The 26,492-nt window shown below is 22.6% G+C and overlaps 2 protein-coding genes across 6 annotated transcripts; both read left to right on the top strand.

Annotated features, from left to right (window-relative positions):
• The first annotated feature begins 91 nt into the window (after window positions 1-91).
• On the top strand, window positions 92-6,931 carry LOC122511712 (poly(A) polymerase type 3). Of its 3 annotated transcripts, XM_043627131.1 has the most exons (11): window positions 92-558; window positions 828-890; window positions 1,288-1,530; window positions 1,638-1,881; window positions 3,279-3,377; window positions 3,496-3,646; window positions 3,739-4,425; window positions 4,513-4,634; window positions 4,898-5,050; window positions 6,636-6,731; window positions 6,821-6,931. In XM_043627131.1, exons 3-11 carry the CDS (start codon window positions 1,310-1,312, stop codon window positions 6,872-6,874), a joined length of 1,827 nt encoding a protein of 608 aa, XP_043483066.1. In that variant the 5' UTR covers window positions 92-558; window positions 828-890; window positions 1,288-1,309; the 3' UTR covers window positions 6,875-6,931. The 3 variants fall into 3 exon arrangements, with proteins under 3 accessions (XP_043483066.1, XP_043483067.1, XP_043483065.1); XM_043627132.1 differs by lacking the exon at window positions 828-890 and having other exon boundaries at window positions 4,901-5,050; XM_043627130.1 differs by lacking the exon at window positions 828-890.
• A 3,605-nt stretch (window positions 6,932-10,536) lies between these two features.
• On the top strand, window positions 10,537-25,739 carry LOC122511707 (relaxin receptor 1). 3 transcript variants are annotated; one of them, XR_006302550.1, is made up of 21 exons: window positions 10,537-10,727; window positions 12,665-12,784; window positions 13,262-13,333; window positions 13,572-13,674; window positions 13,817-13,888; window positions 13,974-14,045; window positions 14,136-14,279; window positions 14,767-14,835; window positions 14,990-15,061; window positions 15,283-15,354; window positions 15,590-15,661; window positions 16,203-16,274; window positions 16,350-16,421; window positions 16,547-16,617; window positions 19,967-20,128; window positions 20,241-20,386; window positions 21,194-21,344; window positions 24,527-24,656; window positions 24,794-24,970; window positions 25,302-25,409; window positions 25,530-25,739. XR_006302550.1 is itself a non-coding variant. In XM_043627121.1 (21 exons), the coding sequence occupies exons 1-21, from the start codon at window positions 10,640-10,642 to the stop codon at window positions 25,562-25,564; spliced, it is 2,094 nt and encodes a 697-aa protein (XP_043483056.1). In that variant the 5' UTR covers window positions 10,537-10,639; the 3' UTR covers window positions 25,565-25,739. The 3 variants fall into 3 exon arrangements, 2 of the variants coding, with proteins under 2 accessions (XP_043483056.1, XP_043483057.1); XM_043627121.1 differs by having other exon boundaries at window positions 24,794-24,984; XM_043627122.1 differs by lacking the exon at window positions 16,203-16,274 and having other exon boundaries at window positions 24,794-24,984.
• The last annotated feature ends 753 nt before the right edge of the window (window positions 25,740-26,492 follow it).

Below are 26,492 nucleotides of genomic sequence, written 5' to 3'. Positions count from 1 at the left end.
GGTGTGGCTAAGCCTTAAAGTGGGGCAATGACTCAGTGCCATCTACTCAAGGTTACTTATCGACGCTTCCCTTCTAGCAATTCAGTGTTTACGGTGAGGCAGACTGGAGATGTTTGTTGTAGAGCGGTTCAGTGTAGATTTTCATGTTTTAAATTATTTTTTGAATAAATTATTTAGCTAGTTTGTGTGTTTTTCATGCTGCAGAAGAATTGTTGAATATATAATTTGTGCATATAATCTAGAAATTGAAGGGAAATTTTGATTATTGAGCTTGCTTTTGAGTTTGTTTTGCGAGGACAATTTCACGATTGGTGTACGTCCTTTAAAACACTTTGCGCTTCCTCATAAAAATTTCAAGTCCTTTTTCTTATTTTCGTGATATTATAAAGTGCTAAACGAACATGTTTAATGAACAATATGAATAGAATAGTTTCCAGTGTTATTTTGTCACAGAATTCAATGTTTTGTTAGGAAAAAGTGAACCTTTACTTTTATAACCTGACTACGTAAGCAGAATTTGCATTGATGTGTCAATGCTCCTTTGACTAAGTTAGAAAGGTATGTTATTTATTTTGTTTTATTTATTTTATTTATTTAAATTCACATTTTTGTGTTTTCATTTGAATCTTTTTTCTGTTTTTTATTTACAAACTAATTTTAATAACAAGGAACGATCAACATGCGACTTGTTTCATTTTCGTATCACTAAATGTTTTGTTTATTTTCTTTCTTTGAAAGCATTTCGTTTAGATTTTTTTATACTGAAAATGATATTACAATTCAGAGATAATATGATTTTACTGGATTATATTCGTTTCGCTTTTCAGCAAGATTGTTTCTGACGTTTCATTCTTTGTTGGATAACTGTTATCGTACCTTGTCAGTGGAGCGTACGTATTGTTAAAAAAATATGTCTTCTCCCTGTGTAATTTTAATAGAAAAATACTTTTATTACCATTAATTTGTTTATTTAAAAATTTGCCTCTATTTTAGGTGACGAAAAAAAATGTATAAAATGGTAAATGCAAATTTTTACAAGTGAAAAGAATTCTAAACAAAACAGTTTTTGAAAAATATGAAAATTCCGTTTTATTTTAATTATTATGAACAGGTTTAAATTTGAAAAACCTTTAAAGAAAAATGAAGTAAACGAAAAAATAAACTCTAGGCTAATTTTCATTTTAGTTTTCAGATGTGACTGGCAATTTCGCTGGAGCAACATTTGTCATTTTTTTTCAATATTTATCTTCCAAGGATATAATTTAATTTTTTAAATCTTGTTTACAGTTTTTACACTTAGATCGTCACGATGTGGACTTCACAAAGTACTAATTCAACCGCCTCGAGTGCGACCACTCAAAATTCTTCAAATGCTCAAAATTTACGCACTTTAGGCATGACTTCTGCAATTAGTGTGGCAGAACCAAAACCTAGCGATATTACACGAACAAATGAGCTGAAGGAGGCTCTGAAACCTTATAATGTTTTCGAATCCGAAGAAGAATTAAATCACAGAATGGAAATTTTAAGGTAAAGTATTTTACTCGATTATAAACGATTAAATTCTTGAAAAAAACTGATTTATGAAAAATGGTTTTGAAAAAAATATAATTCTAATGTTTGCATTTTATTTGCAGTAAATTAAATGCTCTGGTTAAACAGTGGATTAAAGATGTTAGCATCGCTCGCAATATGCCAGTAAATTGCGCAGAGCAAGTTGGAGGAAAAATTTATACATTTGGATCCTACAGGTTAGGCGTTCATCACAAAGGAGCCGATATTGATGCACTTTGCGTGGTACCTCGACACATTAATAGAAACAATTATTTCACTTCATTCTTTGATTTATTAAAAAGTCAATCGGAAGTGACAGAATTAAGAGTGAGTTTCATTTCTATAAAATATTTCATTTTTTCCTTCTTATGATAAATCATTATTCATTTAAATTTACAAGGTTGTCACAGAGTAATTCATTTACATTTCAGAGTAATTCAATTATATTTACAATTTTTTATAAATTTCTTCTCAATAATTCAATTATTCTCATAAACAAAATTTTTTACATGGATTCAATTATTTTCATAAATAATAAAACTCATCGCAGAATTTCAAATATTTTTAATACAATTTTAATTTCAATTCTGTTGAAATTAGTTGAATTTTTAATATGCATTTAATATTATCTCCAAAATTTTAACGCAATTCATCGAAAGAAATCAATTATCTTGATAAATATCAAAATTCTTCCGAGAAATTCAATTGTTTTAAAGAATTTTAATAAAATTCTTTGCAAAATTTAATTATTTTCATAAATAATAAAATTCATAGCAGGATTTTAATTATTTTTTATACAATTTTAAACAAATTTCTCGAAAAAAGTAATTATTTTAAAAAAATTTTTTAAAATTCATTAGAAGAAGTCAATAACTTAAAAATTTGTTGATAAAATTCTTCATGAGAATTCAAATTTAACAAACATTCAATTATTCAATAAATTATTTTATTTTGAATTTAAATAATTGAATTTTTGTAGAATTTTATAATAAAAGTTAATTTAAAAATTAATTTCCAAATAATCGATTTATTATTTATGAAAATAATTGAATTCTTACAAGGAATTTTATTACATATTTTTCAAATAATTAAATTCTTTCGAAAAATTTTACTACTTGTAAAAATAAATTGAATTTTTGTGAAAGATTTTATTAAGATTTTTGTAAATAATTCAATTTTTTTGAAAAATTTTATGGTAATTTAAATTATTATAAGACATGAAGATATCGATCACTCCGAGTCTTCGACTCGAAGTGATCTATTTCTTCATGTTTTATAATAAAATTTTGATAAGTTGTTAATTTCAATAGGTTTGAATTTAAAATTTTTTTAAATCTTAATTCTTATGGAAAAATATTAATGATTAAATATTTATTTTTAATAAAACTCTTGATGTTTTCGAATAATTTTGCAATTAACGAAATTTGTAAATAAATGTAATAGAATTTTGAGTAATAATTTTTAGAGTGAATCAGAATATTCTTTAGGGTCAGAGAAAAAGACAAAATTTTGTCTGGAAGTCAGGGAAAAACAAAATTAAATATTTGTGGCAACTCTGTTTTACTTAATTTCGTTTCATTTCATTTTATTTCTTTCTATTCTATTATTTCTTTCTATTCTATTTTATTTCTACTTTATTTTATTTCTTTATTCTATTTTATTTTCCATTTCTATTTTTTAATTTATTTAATATTCTAATTTTTTTTGTTACTTTCAATCACCAGGCCGTTGAAGAAGCTTTTGTACCAGTTATCAAAATGAATTTCGATGGAATTGAAATTGATATGCTATTCGCTAAACTGGATCAAAAGGAAATTCCCGACGTAAGTGTTTCAAATACCTACAAAATTGGCGAAATCTAAATAAATAAAGAATTTAAATTTCTAAATTGAAATTTTACAAAAATTCCAAAACTGGAAACTAATTTTCTTCTCTTTACAGGATCTCAGAGACGATACTCTCCTTAGAAATCTCGACCCAAAATGCGTGAGAAGTCTTAATGGATGTCGAGTTACGGACGAGATACTTCGTTTAGTACCTAATATAGAAAATTTCCGCTTGGCATTACGAGCTATTAAATTATGGGCAAAAAGTAAGAATATTATCTAGAAATACGATTAGAAAATACGTAAATATTAACTAATTTATTCAATTTTTTAATTAATTGTAAATTTCAATTTTCAGAACATGGAATTTACAGTAACGTATTAGGATATCTCGGAGGTGTTTCCTGGGCAATGTTGGTCGCTCGTACATGCCAACTTTACCCGAATGCAGTGGCAGCGACTTTAATAGAAAAATTCTTCCTCGTATTTTCGCAATGGCAATGGCCGCAGCCAGTTCTTCTGAAGCAACCCGATAATGTTAATTTAGGATTTCCAGTTTGGGATCCGCGAGTGAATATAGGTGATAGATTTCACTTAATGCCGATAATAACGCCCGCGTATCCACAGCAAAATTCCACATTTAACGTTTCAATGTCGACGCGAACGATAATGCAAGACGCTTTTGAGAATGGATTGTCAGTGACGGAGGAAATAATTATGGGCAAAGCAACGTGGGATAAACTCTTTGAACCGCCAAATTTCTTCACTAAATACAAGCACTATGTTATTTTACTTGCAAGCAGTTTGCAAGCCGCCGATCAATTGGAATGGTGTGGTCTTGTTGAATCGAGAATTCGTCATTTAATTGGTCAATTAGAAAGATATCCAGCAATCACGTTGGCACACATTAATCCCGAGGCGTATCCACCACTTGAACCTGATCCTGAGAAACAGTGCTCAATGTGGTTCATTGGTTTGAGCTTTGCGAGAAGTGAAAATTTGAATGTCGATCTCACGTACGATATTCGAAATTTTGTCGATACCAGTAAGTGAATATTTTTAAAATTAAAATTTTTTTGGTTTTATTTTATTCAAGTGTTCTAATGTGTGTGTGTGTTCTTTTTGTTTACAGTTTATCGACAAGCTAATCAGAATAATTCTTTCAAGGAGGGAATGTTCATTGAAGCAAAACACGTGAAAAGGAAGGATTTAAGTGCATATGTTCCCACAGCGTTGCTTAAAAAGGAAAAGAAGGTATACTTCAAAAAGAATTAAATTTTTTATTGCAAATTCTTTCATTTTAAATTCAAGATTCTTTTATGCTAATTTACTATTTTTTCATTTAAATTTCACAGTTTTTATTTTAGTTTAACATTCTTATAATTTTAATTTAAGTCTTTTTAAAAAATATTGAAGGAAAAAATTTTAAAAACTTTCAAAAAATAAATAAAACAGAATAAGTAATAATAGAAAAAAAATTCTTTGAAATATTTAATTGCAAATAAACATTTTTTCAGCAGGTTTCTGGAGGTCTGCAAAGAAACGGAAGTATTGGAGGAATCTCGCCAAGGAGTCAAACTATTCTCAACAGAAAACGATTATCCGATCAAAATGTCGATGCAGTTAGCAAAAAAAGAAAAACACTTGAAGCCGAACAACAAATTACACAGGTATTTAAATTTTTGAATAAAATAAACGTCTTTTTTTGTATCTTTAATCGACTTTTTGCGCTTTAAAGTCGATCCGAAGCCTGCGATATTTAAATTTTTCCATAAATTTTTGATTGATTACAAGCCTCGGAAATTATGACTTTTTCGACTTTTTACGACTATTTTGGAATAATGCGTCTTTTATCGACTTAATATTGAAAATTCATTTGTCAAACAAACAAAAATCACTTTTAATATTGAAAAGTTGCCATTTTTTCGACTTTTCTTCCAAATTTTGCAACAAAATACCACATTTTTAGTATAAAATGCAACTTATTTGCAACTTATTTGCAACTTAGTTGCAAAAGTCAGTTTCTAATTTAAATTAGTAAACATTTTGTATAAAATACAACTTATTTAGATTTTTATAGTGTGAAAATTATAACTGTAAACAAATCTTTAAAGAGTTATTTTTGAATAATTTTTCTAATTAAATTTTTGAAATTAATTAAAAAGATTTTGAATAATTGAAATTTTGTAAACTTTAATTGAAAACAAATAATGTTTTTCAAGTATTTTATTACAATTTTTGAAAATCAACTTTTGAAGAATTTCAATTGCAAATTTTGAAAAAAATTGAATTCTCAAAAAGTTTAATGAAAAATCTTCAAGTATAAATTTAATAAAAATAAAAATTAATGAAAATTTGGTTGTAAAAATAATATTAAAGTATTTTTAAAAAAACTAATTCTTCGAATAGTTTTATCTAAATTTTTTAAAATTCAATTACCTTCGAACAAAGTAAATTAAAATTATATAAAATTTACTTTTTTAGACCTTTTAAAATTTCGGAGAAATCATTTATAATTACAATTCTTTAAAAATATTTTTTAAACACTCAATTATTTTGAAAAGATTTTATCAAATTTCAATTATTTTTTAAAGATTTTACCAAATTTCAATTTTTGGACATATTTTAATTGTAAGTAGTTGTAAAAATATTGTCTTTTAAAAGTTATTTAGAAATATTTTTAAAAAGGTAATTTTAAAAATTTCTTTATTACAATTTTTGAAAATATTCTACCTTAATAACCTTTAAAAACACAAATGGACAGTTTCTATTATTATAAAAACTTGATTTTTTTCATCGAAATAATTGAATTCTCGAAGAACTTTCGGAAAATTATTAAAAATTAATATAGATAATTGATTTAGAGATGAAGTTTAGTTCAAAAATGTAGAAAATAATTGAATTTTGGAAGGGTTATAGTTGTAATTTTTAGATATTAATAAATTTCAGAAGTTGAAATTTTTTAAATTTTATTTCTCGTGAAAAAAGAAATAAGAAGTATTTCAATATTTATTTAGCAAAATTATTCGTGTTCTGATTAATTGAATTTAGAAATCAGTGAAGAATCAGGGAAATACAAAATATAATTTTTCGTGACAACACTGAATTATATAAACATCTTTTTCGACTTTTTTTCTATTTTTAATCGATTAAAGCGACTTTTTTGGCTCGTTAAATTCAATCCGAGGCCTGTGATTACAAAAAAATACAGCAATTATTTTCATTATACTAAACAATAAATTCTTTTTTTCTCAGGGTGAAGATGGATCGTTGGTAGTGAATTGCGGAGACGACAGCAATTCTGGATTCAGTTTAGACGAATATAAACAAAATTTAACGTCTACGAAAGATGTTAGTCAAAATGATAATTCCAAAAGAGAAAAATTAACCTGTAGTTGAGATTTCTTTCCGATTCTAAATTAATGATTAATTTAATACAGGAGGGACCTGCAGGTGGGTCTGCCGTTGCACAGGAAGGATTTGTGTGCACTTGACCGCAGAGTAAATCTACCTCAAGACGAACGTCATACGCTCTGCTCGGCTGTTTGGAACGTAAAGACTTCTCGCACAATCATCCACTGCCCACTGTGTAAGTTCACAACACAAAACAACTCAATTTTTTTCTGACAATTACTAAAGTGTCAGTTAATAGTTAATTTATTTAAAAAAAAACATTAACTGTCAGCCTGAAAGAAAATAAGTCAGCAGCGAATTTACTTAAAGCGGATGAGAGTTCATATAATTCCCGTAAAATATTGACAATTTATTTGGATGTTCAATTGCATCCAAGAACAAAAACAATAGCCTGCATCTATCAGACTTTTATATAATTTTTAATTCTCTCCCCCCCTAAAAATGTGGTTTTTTGCATTCAATTTGCAATATACACATTTCGTGAAGGATTTTCTGATTTCCACGGAAATTTAGAGACATAAAAGAAGAGGTATAGAGGTTTAAATGAAGGTAATAGGAGATAAAAAAAAAAATTAAAAACAAAAAAAATTATAAGAAAAAAATATTTAAAGGTTTTTTGCGAACCTTCGAAAATAGTTCTATATGTATGTATTCGTCTATTTCATTCTAAAGATGACTTGTCAAATTTGTACATTTGTTATCATAAGGAGAAGTGTCTTTAGATGAAATAATTTTTTTTTCTGTCATAAAACTTCGATTTTTTGTATATAATTTAACTTAGCGTTAACTTGCTAAAAATGATATTTTTTTTTTTGCTTTCGCGGTGTTAGGACTACTTGAACGATTGCAGTGATGTCTTTTTGCTGAGATATTTCTGTCATTACTAATTTTTCGGTAGAATGTCCATTAAAGCACACTTATGCTTGCAACTATAAGCTCATATATTCGCATTAGGATTGCTGAATCTCCATCACAAAAAAGAGATCAGCAAAATTTCAAAGTAGGCTTCTATCTCATAGGTCAATTTAATCAATATAATGTTAAAGCCCCCCCCCACACAGTAAATTTTTTTTTCGCTAAAAATTATTTTCAAATTGAAAACTTTAATAGTATTTTTCGATTTGGCAAAAAAGGCGAATTTTCAAAATAGAAGAACGGGTTTTCTTTTAAGTATCATGATTACAATCAGTAAAATAGTGCTTTTATTTTCAAAAGATAAAAGTCGTCACAAGGAAAAATGTTCACTAACGAAACATTTTTTTCCTAAAAGAATTTATAATTTAACAAAAAAAATTAATTACGCAATTCTGAAATTTAAATTCATCTTTTCTTTCTTTTTTTCCAGTAATTGAAATTCAATCATTTTTTTGTTTATTTCTAAATGAAAATTTTGACTTTTCTTTTGTATAAAATATATTTCAATTATCATTGTTTTTTTGTTGATGAACAAGGAAAGTTTACTTTCGAAAGTGATTATGAAATTTAAGAAGTAAAAAAAATTGGGATAAAAGTCGAAAATTTTTGTCGTCGAAGCTATAAATCAGGGAAAAAAAATAATTGTCAATTTCTCGATTTAGAGTTTCTTTAAAATTTGACTTTTCTCCTCAGAATTCTCTTGAGAAATTATGCTTTTAGATGTTGTAATAAAAATACAGAGGGTTTTTTTAAATTTATTTTTTTAAATAACAATATATTTTTGTTTCTAATTATTGAAATCGAGGCGAATATAAAAAAAAAACGCAAAAAAAGTGCTAATCGCAGTATTTGCTAGGCAATTGTTTCTCTTTTTGTTAGTACAATTTTTCAGTTCAGATGACGACATAGAAAGTGTCAAAGAGCCAATATTTATCTGTTATTATTATTATTATTATTATTATTATTATTATTATTATTATTATTATTATTATTATTAATATTATTATTATGATTATTATTTTCATTATTAATATTAAAATTATTATTATTATTATATTGTTTAATTATTAAAAGTGCTAGAATTTTGTTAGCTTACTGAAGAAGAAGAATAATGTCTACTATAAAAGATTATATATTACTCTCGATTCAGTGGATCGTCTATAACAATAAATCATATTTGATATTTGATCCAAAACGTACCAATGATTCGAAAGAATTTTTTTTTTAATTCTCTTTTTTTGTTTATATAGAGACTAAATTTTTTTTAAAGCAGTGACAACGAAAAAATTTTGACGAACCACTTGTACGTTATTAATCTAAGAAAGTCGATTTGTTTTTTAGAATCAAGTGACTACTATTTCACACTAATCCCAAATCTTAGAGACCTTGGTATGTCTGTTTTTTGTGATTAATGATAAAGTGTAAATTATACTTTGATGTTATTAAGAAATTTGCAAAAAAATGATATTAATATTGATTTTAATGATTTTTGTATATTAAATAATAATAATGTAAGAAAAAATATACAAAAATTCATTTTCATCAATAGTTTAGAAAAATTATCCTAAAAAGTAAAAAAAAGAACAAAAAACCAAAAAAAAAAAATAAAATAAAAAATTTAATAATATAAGGCACTAAAAAAAATGTGTATGTAAAAAAAATGTCAAAAATATATCAGTCAATTTATTCATTGAAGAAAAATTTAGGACTATATTCAAATATGAGGCAAAATATTTTTAGAATTCTTTCGTTTTCTAATAAATTTAAATTGGAAAATTTAGAAGAGAAAGAAAAATAACAAAGAAAAATTTTTAAATATAGAATAAATTGTCAAAAAATGAATCATAAAAATGAAACGAATGAATCATAGAAATAAAAATATATGTAATAGAAATAAATAATAATAATAATGATAATAATAATTTTACAATTTTGTTAGTTATTAAAAAAATCGATATCACAATTTTGATGTGTTTCAATAAAAGTAATTTTTTTTCTTTACCGAAGAAATTAATTTTTTTTTAAGTTGAATAACATTCCCTAATAATAATAGAATTCTAAAGATATATTTGGCTCGGAGGAAACATTTTTTTTAACAAATTGACCATTAATGACTGATAGATTTTTAAATTGTTTTTACCAAATTGAGTATTGAGGTTTACTGCGAATACTATATTATATAAAAATATTATTATTCCCTCATTTGAAAGATATAAGTGGCGATACACGAGAATCCTTTATTTATTAGTTAAACTAGATTATATGATCTGATAATATCTGTACTATGTATCTTTCTTGAATAAAAAAAACAATAAATTTTCTTTTATCACCTTCATCAAAAAATTTGCGATGACTTCTGATTTGATTATTTGAACAGAACTTTCATAAATTTCCATAAATTAAATTAAATAAATTGAAAAAAATAAGTATAAATAAAAATGGATAAAATAAAATAATAAATTAAATAAAAATAGATAAAAATAAAAAATACAAAAAAAAATTAATTTCTTATTACTCGCTTAAGGTTCTTTTCAAATATCATTCAGAAGTCGCTTGTTCTATTTCACAAAAGCCCTTCCCGAAAAAAATCCAAAAACTTAATTCAATTTTAATAAAAAAATTATTTTTCCGAGATTTATTAAAAAAAAATGTTGTCTATAGGTAAAAAATAAAATTTAATTTAATAGAGAATTTTAGAAGATAAATTTTCAAATTTCTTTTTTGATTTTTTCCCATTATTATTGTTAAGAAAAGTATTTGAAAGATGGGACGATAAAGCGCCTGTGCGTGATTTCGAGCTTTGGGAAGAAATTTTCAAAGCAACCAGTTGAAAGCAGAACATCACGTGGATCGCTTTAATTTATCAACGACAACAAATCATTTAAAAATTGTATAGTTCTTTTTTAATTGGAAAAATTTGCCAAAAAAAAATGAGATACAAGCATATTATTATCGTTGGTGTTACTCTAATTTTAATTGTTTCTTTACTTTCTGGACTATTGTATTACTTCAATCAAGGTAAGTTTATTATTTATTTATTTAATATTTTTATTTAACATATTTAATAAATATTCGTCAGTTTCGTTTCACAACAAAATTATTATTTCCACTAAATAGTAAATTTTTACAAATTAAATGAAATTAGCAAATAAATATTTGCTAATTGTATTTAATTTGACAATATTTGGACTTGCATTTGACAATAATTTATTATTAATATTTATGTATCAAAAAATTCAAGTTCATTTTGTATTCAGAAAATATAATTATGTGGTTAATTATCTTTGCGTTAGAATCGTAAAAATTACAATTTACTAAGAAAAATTTATTTAAAAATAAAAATTTCAAAAATAAATAGATAATACATAACTTACTGTTATTCAAATTGTTGCAAGAATTATTTATTTAATCACTAAACGGAAAAATATAATTTACATTTGTAAAAACATAGTTTATAGTTGTAGGGATATAATTTACAATTGAAAAAATATAATTTACCATTGAAAAAATATTATTTACAATTAAAAAAATATTATTTACAGTTGTAAGAATATAATTTGCAATATTGTTACAAAATAATTTATAATTAAAAATAAAATTTTAGAATGAAAAAATATTATTTACAACTAAAAAAAAATTTCCAATTGAAAATATTATTATAAATTCTTGCAATAACATCATTATTATAATTATAATAATAAATTAATAAAAATTAAATTTCAAAACTAAAAATAAAAAAATTGTCAATTGAGCCAAGAGTGAAAAAAATTTAAATAATTTTCTTCAATTTTTTTCGTCGAATTGAAAGAATATTAAAAAGTCCACGTGTGACTCAAAAATAATATATAACTATATATCGTAAAAAAATATGATTGGGGAGAGAAAAACAAATTAATCTGAAATCCACGAGAGTTTTTTAAGAACGTGTTTCTAAAGAAGGGAAGAAAAAAAAATAAAACTTACCCATCAACCCTCTGCAAAAGTAATCAAATTTCTAAATATACTTTTTAATATTTCTATACATACTTTTTGCTTATAATAATAATCAAGAGGAGAAAAAAAAATAAAAGAAATGTGTAAAAAATTTAATTGACATATAATAAATTAGAATAGAAATGATGCCATTTCCCCATAACGTTTTTTAAATGCGTTTCATTGAATTAGACTTCGTCAAATAATCAAGAATAATCAAGATCATTTGACTTCATATGAAGAAACTACGATTTCAAGAGCAAATGTCACACAATGTCTAACAAATGGAGCTAAATTGCAATTTTTGAATCGCTTTACTTGAAAGTTTTCACGTGTGTCGGTCGATTATCTCAAAATTGCAATTTATTATACAAATTAGTCTTAAAAAAAAATTTCCTGATCTTATAATTTGGAGAAAAAAGTGTTAAAAACTCATTCTAAAATTTTTTTTTATTTCATGTTTTTTAATGAATTCACTAATTAAATTATTTAATGTAAACAAGAAAACCACAGGTTCATTAATTCCATTTTTGAGAAAATTTCTTTTTAACAAGAGCACAATGATATTAATTATTATTATAATTATATTTATGCGCACCCAGAAAAAAGATAACTCAGAGCCAACTAGACTTTTTATTTGTTCAAATAAATTTTATTTCGTTTAAATAAAACTTTTCTCTGGATGTATTAATTATGTTATTGTCTAGTAAATATTTTATTATTTATTTACTTATTAATATTATTATTATTGTTATTATTATTATTATTATTATTATTATTATTTGAATTTTTATTTTATTTTCATAATTTTAATTAATTTTTCAATTATTATTATTATTATTATTATTATTATTTTAATTAACGTTTTTTTCTCTTTTTCTCCTCAAAATTAAAAAATCCAAAAAAAATTTTTGTTTGAGACTAAATTGTATTTTTAAAAATAATTTTGTTTGTTTTTTTCACTAAATTACAAAAATTTACAGATAAATGTTCAGTTGGATCATTTCCTTGCGCAAATAGTACAAAATGCATTCTCCAACGACATTGGTGCAACAAAAAATTTGATTGTCCTGGAGGTGATGATGAATCCGAAACAGAATGTTGTGAGTAATTACTGTAATTTTTTCTGAATTAAAAATTTTTTTTAAACAAAAAAAAAAAAACACTCAAAAATTATTATAACCAAATGCAGTTAATTATTACATTAAATTACAAAAAAGATTAGAAGAACAAATTTCTTCAAAAATGTAATTAATAGTTAATATAAAAATATATTCACAAAAATATTTTTCATTAATAATTTTTATTCTTTATTTTTATATTTACCTAAATAAATTTCTATTTCAATAATTTTTTATCTCTAGTTTAAAAAATGGATTGTATTTATAATTAATATCTATATTCATTATTATTTATAATAATATTTTATATTAATTTATTTATAATTAATTCACAATAATATTTATAATAATAATTTGTGTTTTGAAAATTAGCATTTTTCGTGAAATAAAAATAAAAATAAAAATTTTGGGCCTATTTATAATATATGCTTAAATTTTCTAATTAAAATAATTTTGCAGTCGATTTGAATGGAGATTGGGACAATATATACAAAGATTATTTAAAGCCACAAACACCTCCACCGACATGTGGCAAGTCTTTTAAAAACTAATTCTAACTAATTCTTACTTCCTCTTTTTTATTTTAAGAATATTTATTTTTATTTTGAAAATTATTTTACATATTTTGAATCTATTAATTTCATTAATAATAACTAATTAATTAATAAAAATAATCCATTGATTAATTAGTTGTTATTAATTAAATTTATTGATAGATTCAATTATTAAAAGTATTTTTTATTAATTTTTAAAATATACAATTTTGCAGAATCAGTTAAAGCTCCACCACGATGTAAATTTAAACAATGCCTCGTAACATGCCACGAACAAGAAGAAATACCTCCAAATTTTTCAGTCAATGTTACAGCAATGTATATCAATTTTACTTAAATTAATAAATTTTAATCTCTAATCTTATTAATTAGATATAATAATTTAACAATAATAAGTAAATTTTATTTTTAAATCAAAATAAAAAAATTTCTCCATTTATTAATTATACTTTTTCTACAGAGTGATGAACAATAATTTTTTGACTCATTTATCAGCGAATGTTTTTACCAATTATACGAAATTACAAAAATTGTGAGTGTTTCTTAAAATATTATAATAATAACATATCACATAAAAATTAAAAAATTTATTATTATTAATATATTCATTTTTTTAGATTACTGAAGAATAATTCAATTTTTCATTTAGAAATAGGAACATTTAGAAAGCAGACTCAATTAGAAAATTTGTAAGTTCAAAATTTACCGTACAGTACTATCTCTTTAGGAAATAATTATTAATTACAGGTACCACTGTATTTCTAATTTTTTTCTTTCAGAATTTTAACTAAAAATTATATTCGTGAGATCCATAAAGGACTCTTTGCAGGTTTAGTTTCTCTGCAAAGATTATTTATTAACGAAAATAGAATTTCAGTGGCGAATTTCTCTGATTTTGAAAACAGTACCTCACTCGGGTGGTTGTAAGTAAAAAAAAATATTTAATTCATATGGAAAAAAATAAGATTCACTTTATTTACTTTACTGAAAAATAAATAAATTTAAAAATGAATAAATTCAAAAATAAAGAATTCAAAAATAAATAAATTTAAAAATAAATGAATATCTAAATTAAAAAAAAATCTCTTTTTACATTTTAATTACAAACATTCACTAAATTCGAAATTAAATATAGTTAAAAAAATCTAACAGTTTATTTAAAAAATAAATTAGAAGGAAATGTTTCCGGTGAAGAAAAGAGGATATCGTAGGCGATTTTAATTCTATAAATCGATCAAGAGAAAATTTGAAATCTAAATGTAATCAACCAAAGTGAATTCTACAGTTTCGTGAAATTAACATTTTCTAAAAAAATCTAATCGCTAAGTTACAATGTTTTTTTTCTAATTGACAATTAAAAATGTTAAATATTTATTATAACTTAGTAAACAATTATGATAATTATTTCAGAAACTTGAATAACAATTCTATAACTGTTAAAAAATTGTCTCTTCCATATTTGCCAGTACTCGATCAATTGTGAGTAAAAAAAAATAATTAATCTTGCCATTCTGTAATTTAATTATTTAATTATTAGGTTATTAGTTATTATTTAATTTAATTATTTATTTATTAGATTAAATTAGTAATCATTTAATTTAACTAATTTCATCGCGAATAATTCCTATCGCAGGTACTTGGATGAAAACAATTTAGAGGAAATTACAGAAACTCTATTCGCAGGATTACCAAAATTAAAAACCTTGTAAGTTAAAAAAAGAAACATTTAATCTCTATAACTCATTATTTTAAAATAATTTTTTGATAAAAATAGGACAAGAAAAAATAACTTTTTGATATTAAAACATGAATAAAAAAGTAAATAAAATAAACATTTAAATAAAAATTTAATAAAAAAAGTATAAATAAATTAATTAATATAATTAATTATTAACTGACAATAATTAACATAATTTTATTTATTAGAAGCCTAGAAGGAAATAGAATAAAAAGTATTCATAAAAATGCTTTTCAGCATTTTGAGAATCTCACCGAGTTGTAAGTTTTTAATTCATTTTATTATTATAAATATTGAATCTATTTTTATTAAAATAAAAATTTTATCTATTTTTATTGATACAAAAATTTGTAATTTACAAATTATTTCGTATAAAATTGAGTAAAATAAAATTCATAAATTCATAAAAATTTTTACATATTAAATTTTTAATAATAAATACATTTTTTCGATAAAATTTTAAAGCAAAAATACAATATTTTTTTAATCTCACAGAAATTTGTCATACAACAAAATAACAAAAATAGAATCAACACTTTTTCAACCTCTCATCAGTATTAAAAAATTGTAAGTATTTTTTATAAAAAAAATCTCTTTTTTATAATATTTAAAAAATATAATAAATGAATTCAAAATTCGTTTATATTCAGGTTATTTTATTTACCTCATTAATAAAACATGTTTAAAAGAAAAAAGAAAATACGGAAACATCGATAATAAGCACGTTCCTACTAATTACAAAATCTCCCACAAGATTATCTCAAAATCATATATACAAACTATTTTCATCTGCTTGTCACGTATTTCCGCATATTATGTCTCTATTGTTTGGAAATCCAAATACAATCAAAAGTAAACTTTCCAATTTTTTTAATGAAAAAAAAAAAATTTAATGAAAAAATGAATAAAAAGTATCCGTAAAAAAAATTAATTTGAATTCAAAATTTCAAACAGTTGATCATATAAAAAATTTGATTAATTAATTTGACTATAGATATAATTAAAATATTAAATTAATTAATTTGATTATAAAATTAAATAATTAATTAAATATTTTGAAATTTAATATTTTAATTTCTATATTTTTCGAAAACAATTCATTAATTAGATCAATCGGATATAACTCTATTGAGAATTTTCCTGTGACTGCATTTGATACTCTCAAAGATTTAAGATCACTGTAAGTATTCTGAAATAATTATTTGAAAATTTAAAATAAATTGGAAAGTAATTGTTTTTATCGATAATTTCACAGAGGAATTGAAGACATTGACTTGAATAGTTTCGAGAAAAACTTTTTTAATCTTTTTCCAAATTTGAGTTTCATGTAAGTTAAAGTGACTCTAAATTTAATTCTATAAATTTAATGTTTTTTTTAATTATTACGAAATAATTATTATTACTATACTAATTATTTATAGAGTAAATAATATTTCTACTCTAATTTTTCAGCTACTTTAAAAGATTTCAATACTGTTCCATGTTCGCTCCAAAAGTAAAAAAGTGCCGCCCAATAAGCGATGGTAATTTTTTTTCTCAATACTTCATTTTAATTTAATTAAATATTCGAATTGCTCGTTTTAATATTATAATTTCTCATAAAAATTATTCATCAGTTTTTCTTTCCTAAAATTATTACTCAATTTTCGCTAAAATTATTCTTCAATTTTACTTTCCTAAAATTATTCCTACAATTTTCCCTAAATTTCTTCTTCAATTCTACTTTCCAAAACTTATTCTTCAATTTTTCTTTCCTAAAATATCATTTCTAAAATTTTTCCTAAACTTAATCTTTAATTTTTCTTTTCTAAAATTTTCCCTAAATTTCTTCTTCAATACTTCTTTCTGAAATTTTCCCTAAATTTTTTCTCCAATTCTTCTTTCTTAAACTTATTCTTCAATTTTTCTTTCCTAAAATTATTCCTAAAATTTCTTTTCTAGAATTATTCCTGAACTTCTTCTTCAATTTTCCTTCCTAAAATTTGGTTTCTAAAATTTTTCCTAAACTTAATCTTTAATTTTTCTTTTCTAAAATTTTCCCTAAATTTCTTCTTCAATACTTCTTTCTGAAATTTTCCCTAAATTTTTTCTCCAATTCTTCTTTCTTAAACTTATTCTTCAATTTTTCTTTCCTAAAATTATTCCTAAAATTTCTTTTCTAGAATTATTCCTGAACTTCTTCTTCAATTTTCCTTCCTAAAATTTGGTTTCTAAAATTTTTCCTAAACTTAATCTTTAATTTTTCTTTTCTAAAATTTTCCCTAAATTTCTTCTTCAATACTTCTTTCTGAAATTTTCCCTAAATTTTTTCTCCAATTCTTCTTTCTTAAACTTATTCTTCAATTTTTCTTTCCTAAAATTATTCCTAAAATTTCTTTTCTAGAATTATTCCTGAACTTCTTCTTCAATTTTCCTTCCTAAAATTTGGTTTCTATAATTTTTCCTAAACTTATTCTTTAATTTTTCTTTTCTAAAATTTTCCCTAAATTTCTTCTTCAATACTTCTTTCTGAAATTTTCCCTAAATTTTTTCTCCAATTCTTCTTTCTTAAACTTATTCTTCAATTTTTCTTTCCTAAAATTATTCCTAAAATTTCTTTTCTAGAATTATTCCTGAACTTCTTCTTCAATTTTCCTTCCTAAAATTTGGTTTCTAAAATTTTTCCTAAACTTAATCTTTAATTTTTCTTTTCTAAAATTTTCCCTAAATTTCTTCTTCAATACTTCTTTCTGAAATTTTCCCTAAATTTTTTCTCCAATTCTTCTTTCTTAAACTTATTCTTCAATTTTTCTTTCCTAAAATTATTCCTAAAATTTCTTTTCTAGAATTATTCCTGAACTTCTTCAATTTTCCTTCCTAAAATTTGGTTTCTATAATTTTTCCTAAACTTATTCTTTAATTTTTCTTTCCTAAAATTATTCTTCAATTTTTCTTTCCTAAAGTTAATCAAAAAATTTTTTTTCCTAAAATTATTATTCTTTAATTTTTTTTCCTAAAATTATTCCTACAATTTCATTTCTAAAATTTTCCCCAAACTTCTTCGATTTTCCTTCATAAAAATTTGGTTTATAAAATTTTCCCTAAATTTCTTTTTCAATTTTCCTTCCTAAAATTTGGTTTCTAAAATTTTTCCTAAAATTATTCTTCAATTTTTATTTCCTAAAATTATTCCTAAAATTTCTTTTCCAAAATTTTTTCTAAATTTCTTCTTCAATTCTTCTTTTTTAAACTTATTCTTTAATTTTTCTTTCCTAAAATTTTTCCTAAAATTATTTTTCAATTTTTATTTCCTACAATTTCTTTTCTAAAATTTTTCCTTACCTTTTTTTCAATTTTTCTTTCCTAAAATTTTTCCTAAACTTCTTCAATTTTTCTTCCTATAATTTTTCCTAATCTTATTCTTTAATTTTTCCTAATTTCTTCTTCAATTCTTCTTTTGTAAACTTATTCTTTAATTTTTCTTTTCTAAAAATTTCCCTAAATTTCTTTTTCAATTTTCCTTCCTAAAATTTGGTTTCTAAAATTTTTCCTAAAATTATTTTTCAATTTTTATTTCCTACAATTTCTTTTCTAAATTTTTCCTTACCTTTTTTTCAATTTTTCTTTCCTAAAATTTTTCCTAAACTTCTTCAATTTTTCTTCCTATAATTTTTCCTAATCTTATTCTTTAATTTTTCCTAATTTCTTCTTCAATTCTTCTTTTGTAAACTTATTCTTTAATTTTTCTTTTCTAAAAATTTCCCTAAATTTCTTTTTCAATTTTCCTTCCTAAAATTTGGTTTCTAAAATTTTTCCTAAAATTATTCTTCAATTTTTCTTTCCTAAAATTTTTCCTAAACTTCTTCTTCAATTTCTCTTTCTAAAATTTTTCCTAAACTTATTCATTAATTTTTCTTTTCTAAAATTTATCCTAATTTCTTCTTTAATTTTTCTTTTTTAAACTTATTCTTTAATTTTTCTTTTCTAAAATTTCCCCTGAATTTCTTCTTCAATTTTCCTTTCTAAAATTTGGTTTCTAAAATTTTTCCTAAACTTAATCTTTCATTTTTTTTCTGAAATTTGGTTTCTAAAATATTTCCTAAACTTATTCTTTCATTTTTCTTTTCTAAAATTTTCCGATAATTTCTTCTTTAATTTTTCTTCCTAAAATTTGGTTTCTAAAATTTTTCCTAAACTTATTCTTTAATTTTTCTTTTCTAAAATTTCTTTTCTGAAATTTTTCCAAAAATTATTCTTCAATTTTTCTTTCCTAAAGTTTTTCCTAAACTTCTTCTTCAATTTTTCTTCCTAAAATTTTTCCTATACTTATTCTTTAATTTTTCTTTTCTAAACTTTTCCCATAATTTCTTCTTCAATTTTTCTTCCTAAAATTTGGTTTCTAAAATTTTTCCTAAACTTATTCTTTAATTTTTCTTATCTAAAATTTCTTTTCTGAAATTTTTCCTAATCTTATTCTTTAATTTTTTTTCTAAAATTTTTCCTAATTTCTTCTTCAATTTTTCTTTTTTAAACTTTTTCTTTAATTTTTCTTTTCGAAAATTTTCCCTGAATATCTTCTTCAATTTTCCTTCCTAAAATTTGGTTTCTAAAATTTTTCCTAAACTCATTCTTTAATTTTTCTTTTCTAAAATTTCTTTTTTGAAATTTTTCCTAAAATTATTCTTCAATTTTTCTTTCCTAAAATTTTTCCTAAACTTCTTCTTCAATTTTTCTTTCCTAAAATATCTTTTCTAAAATTTCCCCGAAACTTCTTCTTCAATTTTTCTTTTCTAAAATTGGTTTTCTAAAATTTAATTTCTAAAATTCTTCCTAAAATAATTGGTGAAAGAATAACTAAAAATCTAATTATGTTAATGTAAATATTTTTTATAGGCGTTTCATCTCTATCACATTTATTAGGAAAGCCAGTATTAAGAGCTGCTGTTTGGGGAATTTCTTGTGTCACGTGTTTGGGAAATGCTCTCGTTCTTTGGGGAAGATTGACTGCCAAGGATGAAAATCGGGTCCTCAGCATTGTCATCAGACATCTTGCAGGTAATTTTTCAATTTGACAGAAAAAAAATTCAAATTTACAACGTCGTAAAAAAATTCTTTTAAATAATTAGATCAGTAATGAAAAAATTAATTTTTTTTCTTTTTTTTTCAGTATCAGATATGCTGATGGGGATTTATCTTCTAATAATTGCTCTGGAGGATATTCGATTTCGTGATAATTATTATTTAGAGGCAAGTTCTTGGATGTCCTCGTGGTCCTGCACTTTTATCGGAATTGTCGCAATGACATCCTCGGAGGTAAAAATATATTTATTTAACAATAAAAAAATAATTAAAAAAATTTTAGCAAAATTTAATTGAAAATATTCGCAAAAAAACTAATTAAAAATAAAAAGAAACTGTTGAAAAGATTACTTTAATTTTCTTCTTTATTTTTTTTTAATTTTAAAATTAATTTTTTATTTTACTTTCATTGTCCATAATTTTTTCCGCATTTATATTTGCTTATTAGCCTTGATTTGTCACTAGAACAAACTATATAATTACATCCAATTTTTACTAACCCCATTTTAGTCCTAATTTCACCTCCAAAGCTAAATACCCATTTTAAGAGTTATTTTCCTTTTTTTCTGCCTAAAAGTCTCTCCTTTTTTCACTCTCTCACTTCAAGGATAATATAAAATAATTACAAAAGAATTTAGACAAGTAGAACATAGAATTATTTCAATAACTATATTTTCAGAGACTCGCGTTCACATATATGCGTATAAAATATTTTATTAGCCAATAAATTTGCATATAGTTGAACATTAGAAACAAAACGAGATTAACGCTAGAATGTAAATTTTACTTTTTAACTATTTAGAAGGTATTTGTTAATATTTCATTGTATATTGTATGTATATAGTATGTGCCTATATTTAAGAGAAGTATATATGAGAAAAAGAAGTGAGAAACTGTCGAAATAATAATTATAATAATAGTCTCGAAATGGTGTGCAATTGATTCCAAGAAATGTTTAACTTCACAAGTCAGAATCCACACATACTTAGAGTAAATAATTTTTAAAATTTTATGTGTAGTTTTTTTTGTTTTTTCTCAAAGGTATCTGTACTGATTTTGTCATTCATGTCGGTGGAGAGATTTATGATAATTGCAGCTCCCTTAAAAAGTCATCGAGCATTGACTCCGAAAGCTGCTTCATCCTCAATGATAATTGTCTGGATTACGGGCATAACTCTCGCTCTTATTCCAGGTAATCAAAGATTTTTATTTTTTCTTACTTTATTATTTTCTAATTTTTTATTGTTCCATACTATTTTTATTATTTTATTATTTTTATTTTTTATTATCTCTCTAAATTTATAGTTTTTCTAAGGATATCAAATTGAGATAAAAAATGAATCAAAAGTGTTGCTTTGCAACACTTTTCATTCGTTTTTTATCTCAATTTGATATCCTTAAAAAAACTGTGTTTGAATTTAAATAAAAATGTTTACTAATTAGGAGTAGTGAGTTAGTGACTGTCTTTTTGCTTTTGATTTAGTAAATTTTACATATAAATTAGCAGAAATTCCTATTTCTTAGTAAAATTTACTAATTCAAAAGCAAGTAATCAGTTTCTAATTTAAATGAGTAAACATTTTGTATTTAAAAATTGATAAATTAATGACTAATTATTGCAGGCCTCGGATATTATGACTTTTTCGACTTTTTACGACTATTTTCGAATAATGCGACTTTTATCGACTTATATTAAAAAATTGCGACTTTTTCGACTTTTCTTTCAAATCTAGTATAAAATACAACTTACTTCGATTTTTATAGTTTGAAAATTATAACTATAGACGAATTACAACTATACGAAGACATTAACTTAAAAAACCACCAAAACAGTTCTTATAGTAATTTTTCGAGAGAAATTCAATAGTCATAAAATAAATTGGGTGAAAAATTTTGTTGACCAAGTGGTGAAAAAATTTGTATTTAAAAAAAATTGTTATTTTTCATAAAACATTAAATATTTTAAAACCCATCAGTAAATTTGAAGAAAATATCTTTCTTTATCTAAAAAAAGTTTTTACACCTCAAAATTTTAATATTTACTATTTTTGAAGCATTTTTTTGGAAAAAAATTCATTTCTTATCAAATAAAAAGTGATTTTTATAATTAAAATGGTAAATTTAAGTAAGAAAAAATCATTTAAATTTGTATAAAGTTATTTTTGAAATTCAAAGAATATTTATATTTTTCGTGAAAGATAAAAATGTTATGTAATAGGATAATTCACTTTTTTATTTACATTTAAAAAAAATCAATTTTTTTCCAAAAAAAATGCTTAAAACATAGTAAATATTAAAATTTTGAGGTTTAAAAATTTTTCTAGATAAAGAAACATATTTTCTACAAATTTACGAATGGGCTTTAAAATATTTAATTTTTTATGAAAAATAAAAAATTTTTTTAATAAAATTTCTTCACCAGATGGTCAAACAATTTTTTGACCCAATTTATTTTATGACTATTGAATTCCTCTCGAAAAATTACTATAAGAAGAAGAAGAACTTCCTCTTAAAAAGATTTTGAATAATTGAAATTTTGTCAAATTTAATTGAAAATAAATCATTTTTTCAAGTATTTTATTATAATTTTTAAAAATTAACTTTTAAAGAATTTTAATTGAAAATTTTCAAAATATTTGAATTCTCAAAAATTTTAATAAAAATTCTTCAAGTGTAAATTTACTAAAAAGGAAAATTAATGAAAATTAGGTTGTGAAAATAATATATTAAAGTATTTTTGAAAAAACTAATTATCAGAATTTTTAAAATTCAATTATTTTCAATATGTTCGATTGTAATACATATTTCCAAAAATTCAAATACATACAAAAAATAACTTTCAAATTTTTTACAATCATTTTTAACATTTTGGAGAAAATAAACATAGGTATTCAAAATTTTTAATTAAAATTCTTCAAAAAATTAATTAGTTTTTTTTAAATTATACAAAAATTCTTTTTATAAATTCAATTATTTTCGAAAAATTACATTACAATGTTTATAAAAAACTAATTCTTCGAATTGTTTTATCATAATTTTTTAAAATTCAATTAACTTTGAACAAAGTAAATTTAAATTTTTTTTAAATTTACTTTTTTAGACTTATTAAAATTTCGGAGATATCATTTATAATTAAAATTCTTCAAAAATTTTATTATTTTTTTATATTTTTTAAAATCTTAATTATTTTTCAAAGATTCTACCAAATTTCAATTATTTTTTAAAAGATTTTACTAAATTTCAATTTTTTGACATATTTTAATTGTTTGTAATTGTAAAAATATTGTCTTTCAAAATTTATTTAGAAATATTTTTAAAAAGGTAGGTAATATTTATAATTTCTTTTTAAAAATTTTTGAAAATATTCTACCTTAATAATTTTTAAAAAGAAAAATGGACAGTTCCTATTATTATAAAAACTTTAATTTTTGTATTAAAATAATTTAATTATCGAAGAACTTTCGGAAAATTATTAAAAATTAACATAGATAATTTATTTAGAGGTGAAGTTTAGTTCAAAATGGTAGAAAATATTTGAATTTTGAAAGGTTAATGTTGTAATTTTTAGAAATTAATAAATTTCAGAATTTGAAATTTAAAAAATTTTATTTTCCGTGAAAAAAGAAATAAGAAGTATTTAAATATTTATTTAGCAAAATTATTTGAGTTTTGATTAATTGAATTTAGAAATCAGTGAAGAATCAGGAAAATACAAAATAAAATTTTGTGTGACAACACGGAATTAAATAAACGACTTTTTCGACTTTTTTTCTATTTTTAATCGACTGAAGCGATTTTTTCGGCTCATTAAAGTCGATCCGAGGCCTGTTAATGATATTAATATTAATATTCTATTTCTATATTAATACAACTACAGTGAATCCTGTCAGAATGAAACTCGGTTTTTTAAATTTTATTGCAGTAAATAAAAAAAATGTTTTATAATTTAATTTTTTAATTTTTTTACAATATTTTGGAAGTAAAAGTAATTCTAATTGGATATTGTTTAATACAAAAAAATTTTTTAAAATAGAGTTTTATTTCGACAGGTTCGACTATAATTATATTAATTAATATTTATTATGCAAATAATAATTATATTAATTATATTAATAATTATTATGTAAATAAATTTCAAATTTAAAACTCTCTAAATTTGAATTAATAAAAAATATTTACTAATTTGAATTAACTGACTTTTTGCTTTTGAATGATAAAATTTTACTAATAAATAGTAATTTCTACTAATTTATTAGTAAAATTTACTTATAAGTAAATTTTCATAAATTTATTATATAAAATAATTTAATAAAAAAATCAATTTTGCTTCACAAATATTCATTTTTTAATCCATTTTTCTCTTTCTATTGATAGTAATCCATTGGCGAAGCAGTACCAGATTTTACGGTGTTAACGGAATGTGTTTTCCTCTTCATATAGACGATCCTTTTCTTATAGGTTGGGAATATTCCGCATTTATTTTCTTGGGCCTGAATTTCATTGGGTAAGAAAATGATAAAAAAAATGATTTTCTTGATATTGACAAAATTAATTATTAGTTAATAACTAATATAAATAGGCAATTAATTATTACAAAATTATTACAATAATTAATTTTGCGATTATTAAAATTAAAAACAGACTGTTTACAATTGGCTACGTCTATACGGGAATGTTTGCGAGTATTTGGCGAACGCGTCACGCCACGCCATTATCAGTTGGAGATTCCGAATTCGCATTGAGATTTTTTTTGATTGTACTGACGGATGCTGCGTGTTGGGCGCCAATAATTATTCTCAAAGTTCTCGCATTAATGAAGTATGCAATACCACGTAAGGCTATAATTTATATTTTCATCTTAATTAATTGATTTATCAACACACACGTACCTTCAGTATACATTGTATCGATTATCGAAAATATAAAAAGGCCGAACATGCAATTTTTTTCCTTTTTATTTGTAAATTCTTTTCCCGATGCAATTTATTATAAAACTCATCGATACTTTGTATATCGAGAGCACGATAAACTTACAGATTATAAATAATCGTATATTATATTAATATTAAATATTTTAATTCTTAGCATATTATATTATCGTATTTTATTATTCATTTTTCTTCTCTTGTTTTTTTCCTTCTCTTTCAAGCCGATTTGCATTCTTGGGTTGTCGTTTTTATTTTACCAGTTAACAGCGCAGTTAATCCGTTATTGTACACTTTTACAACTCCTAAATTTAGGGAGAGACTTAATGGAGGTAAAAAAATTATTATAATTAAAAAAAAATATTTTTACTTATTAGAATTTTTTAATCTATATTTTCTATTAAAAATGAATATTTGGAGACAAATTAATTTTATATTTTATATTCTTTCAGTTAAATTTCGAGGGAAAAAAGTGTTGGACAATTAATGGCGAAAATTCACCATTTGAAGATTTATTTATCAACATTCCATTAATCAATGTTAGTCAGTGGATAATAAATATAATTGGATTAATAATAAAAAGAATAATAGAAATAAAAAAAATTATAGTAAAAATAATAATAATAATAATAATAAATAATAGGAATAATAAGAATATAATAAGAGGAGTAGTAGTAATAATAATGATAATAAAATAATAATAATGAGAATAATAATTTGTTTCTAAATATTTCTTTCTTGTATTAAATTAAAACACCTGTGTAAATATTTTATACTTTTACTTCGAAACTATTATAAAGTACAAAATTTGTAATTATAATTTATTAATTTTATCAAAGGCAAATTATTTTTATTATGAAAAAAAATATTTTATAAGGACACTTTTTTGAAAGAAGGGCTTTTTCCGAAAAGGTTTTGTACTCAACAACTTTTTATAAATAATTTCTGGAATATTAAAAATTTTTTCCTGAAAAAAAATGGTCTTGAGACTTTTTTTTTACTAACAAATGCCTATTTTATTAAGTTAAAAAACACTTTTTTTGCAAAAAGGTCACTTTTTTGGAAAGAAGGGCTTTTTCCGAAAATGTTTTGTACTCAAAAGCTGTATATAATATATCTCTGGAATATAAAAAAATTATTCCTTGAAAAAAGAAAATAGTCTTGAGATTTATTTACTTACAAATGTCTATTTTATTAAATAGTAATTGCACTTTTTTTTTGCAAAAAGGTCACTTTTTTTAAAAGAAGGGTTTTTTTCCAAAAAAGTTATGATACTCAAAAATGGTTTTTTTTTTGGACAAGAAGTCCAAAAGAAAAAGTCCAAACCAAAAATTCCAAAAAAGTAAAAAAAGATAGTTTTACATTGGACGAATCGAAAGTAGGTAAACTTTTATTTTAAATTTCTGAAAATAATT

Source organism: Leptopilina heterotoma, unplaced genomic scaffold, assembly GCF_015476425.1.
Source record: "Leptopilina heterotoma isolate Lh14 unplaced genomic scaffold, ASM1547642v1 Lhet_9, whole genome shotgun sequence".
Lineage (NCBI taxonomy): Eukaryota > Metazoa > Arthropoda > Insecta > Hymenoptera > Figitidae > Leptopilina > Leptopilina heterotoma.
Note: the sequence above shows the minus strand (reverse complement) of the source record. Positions and strands in the feature narration are given on the sequence as shown.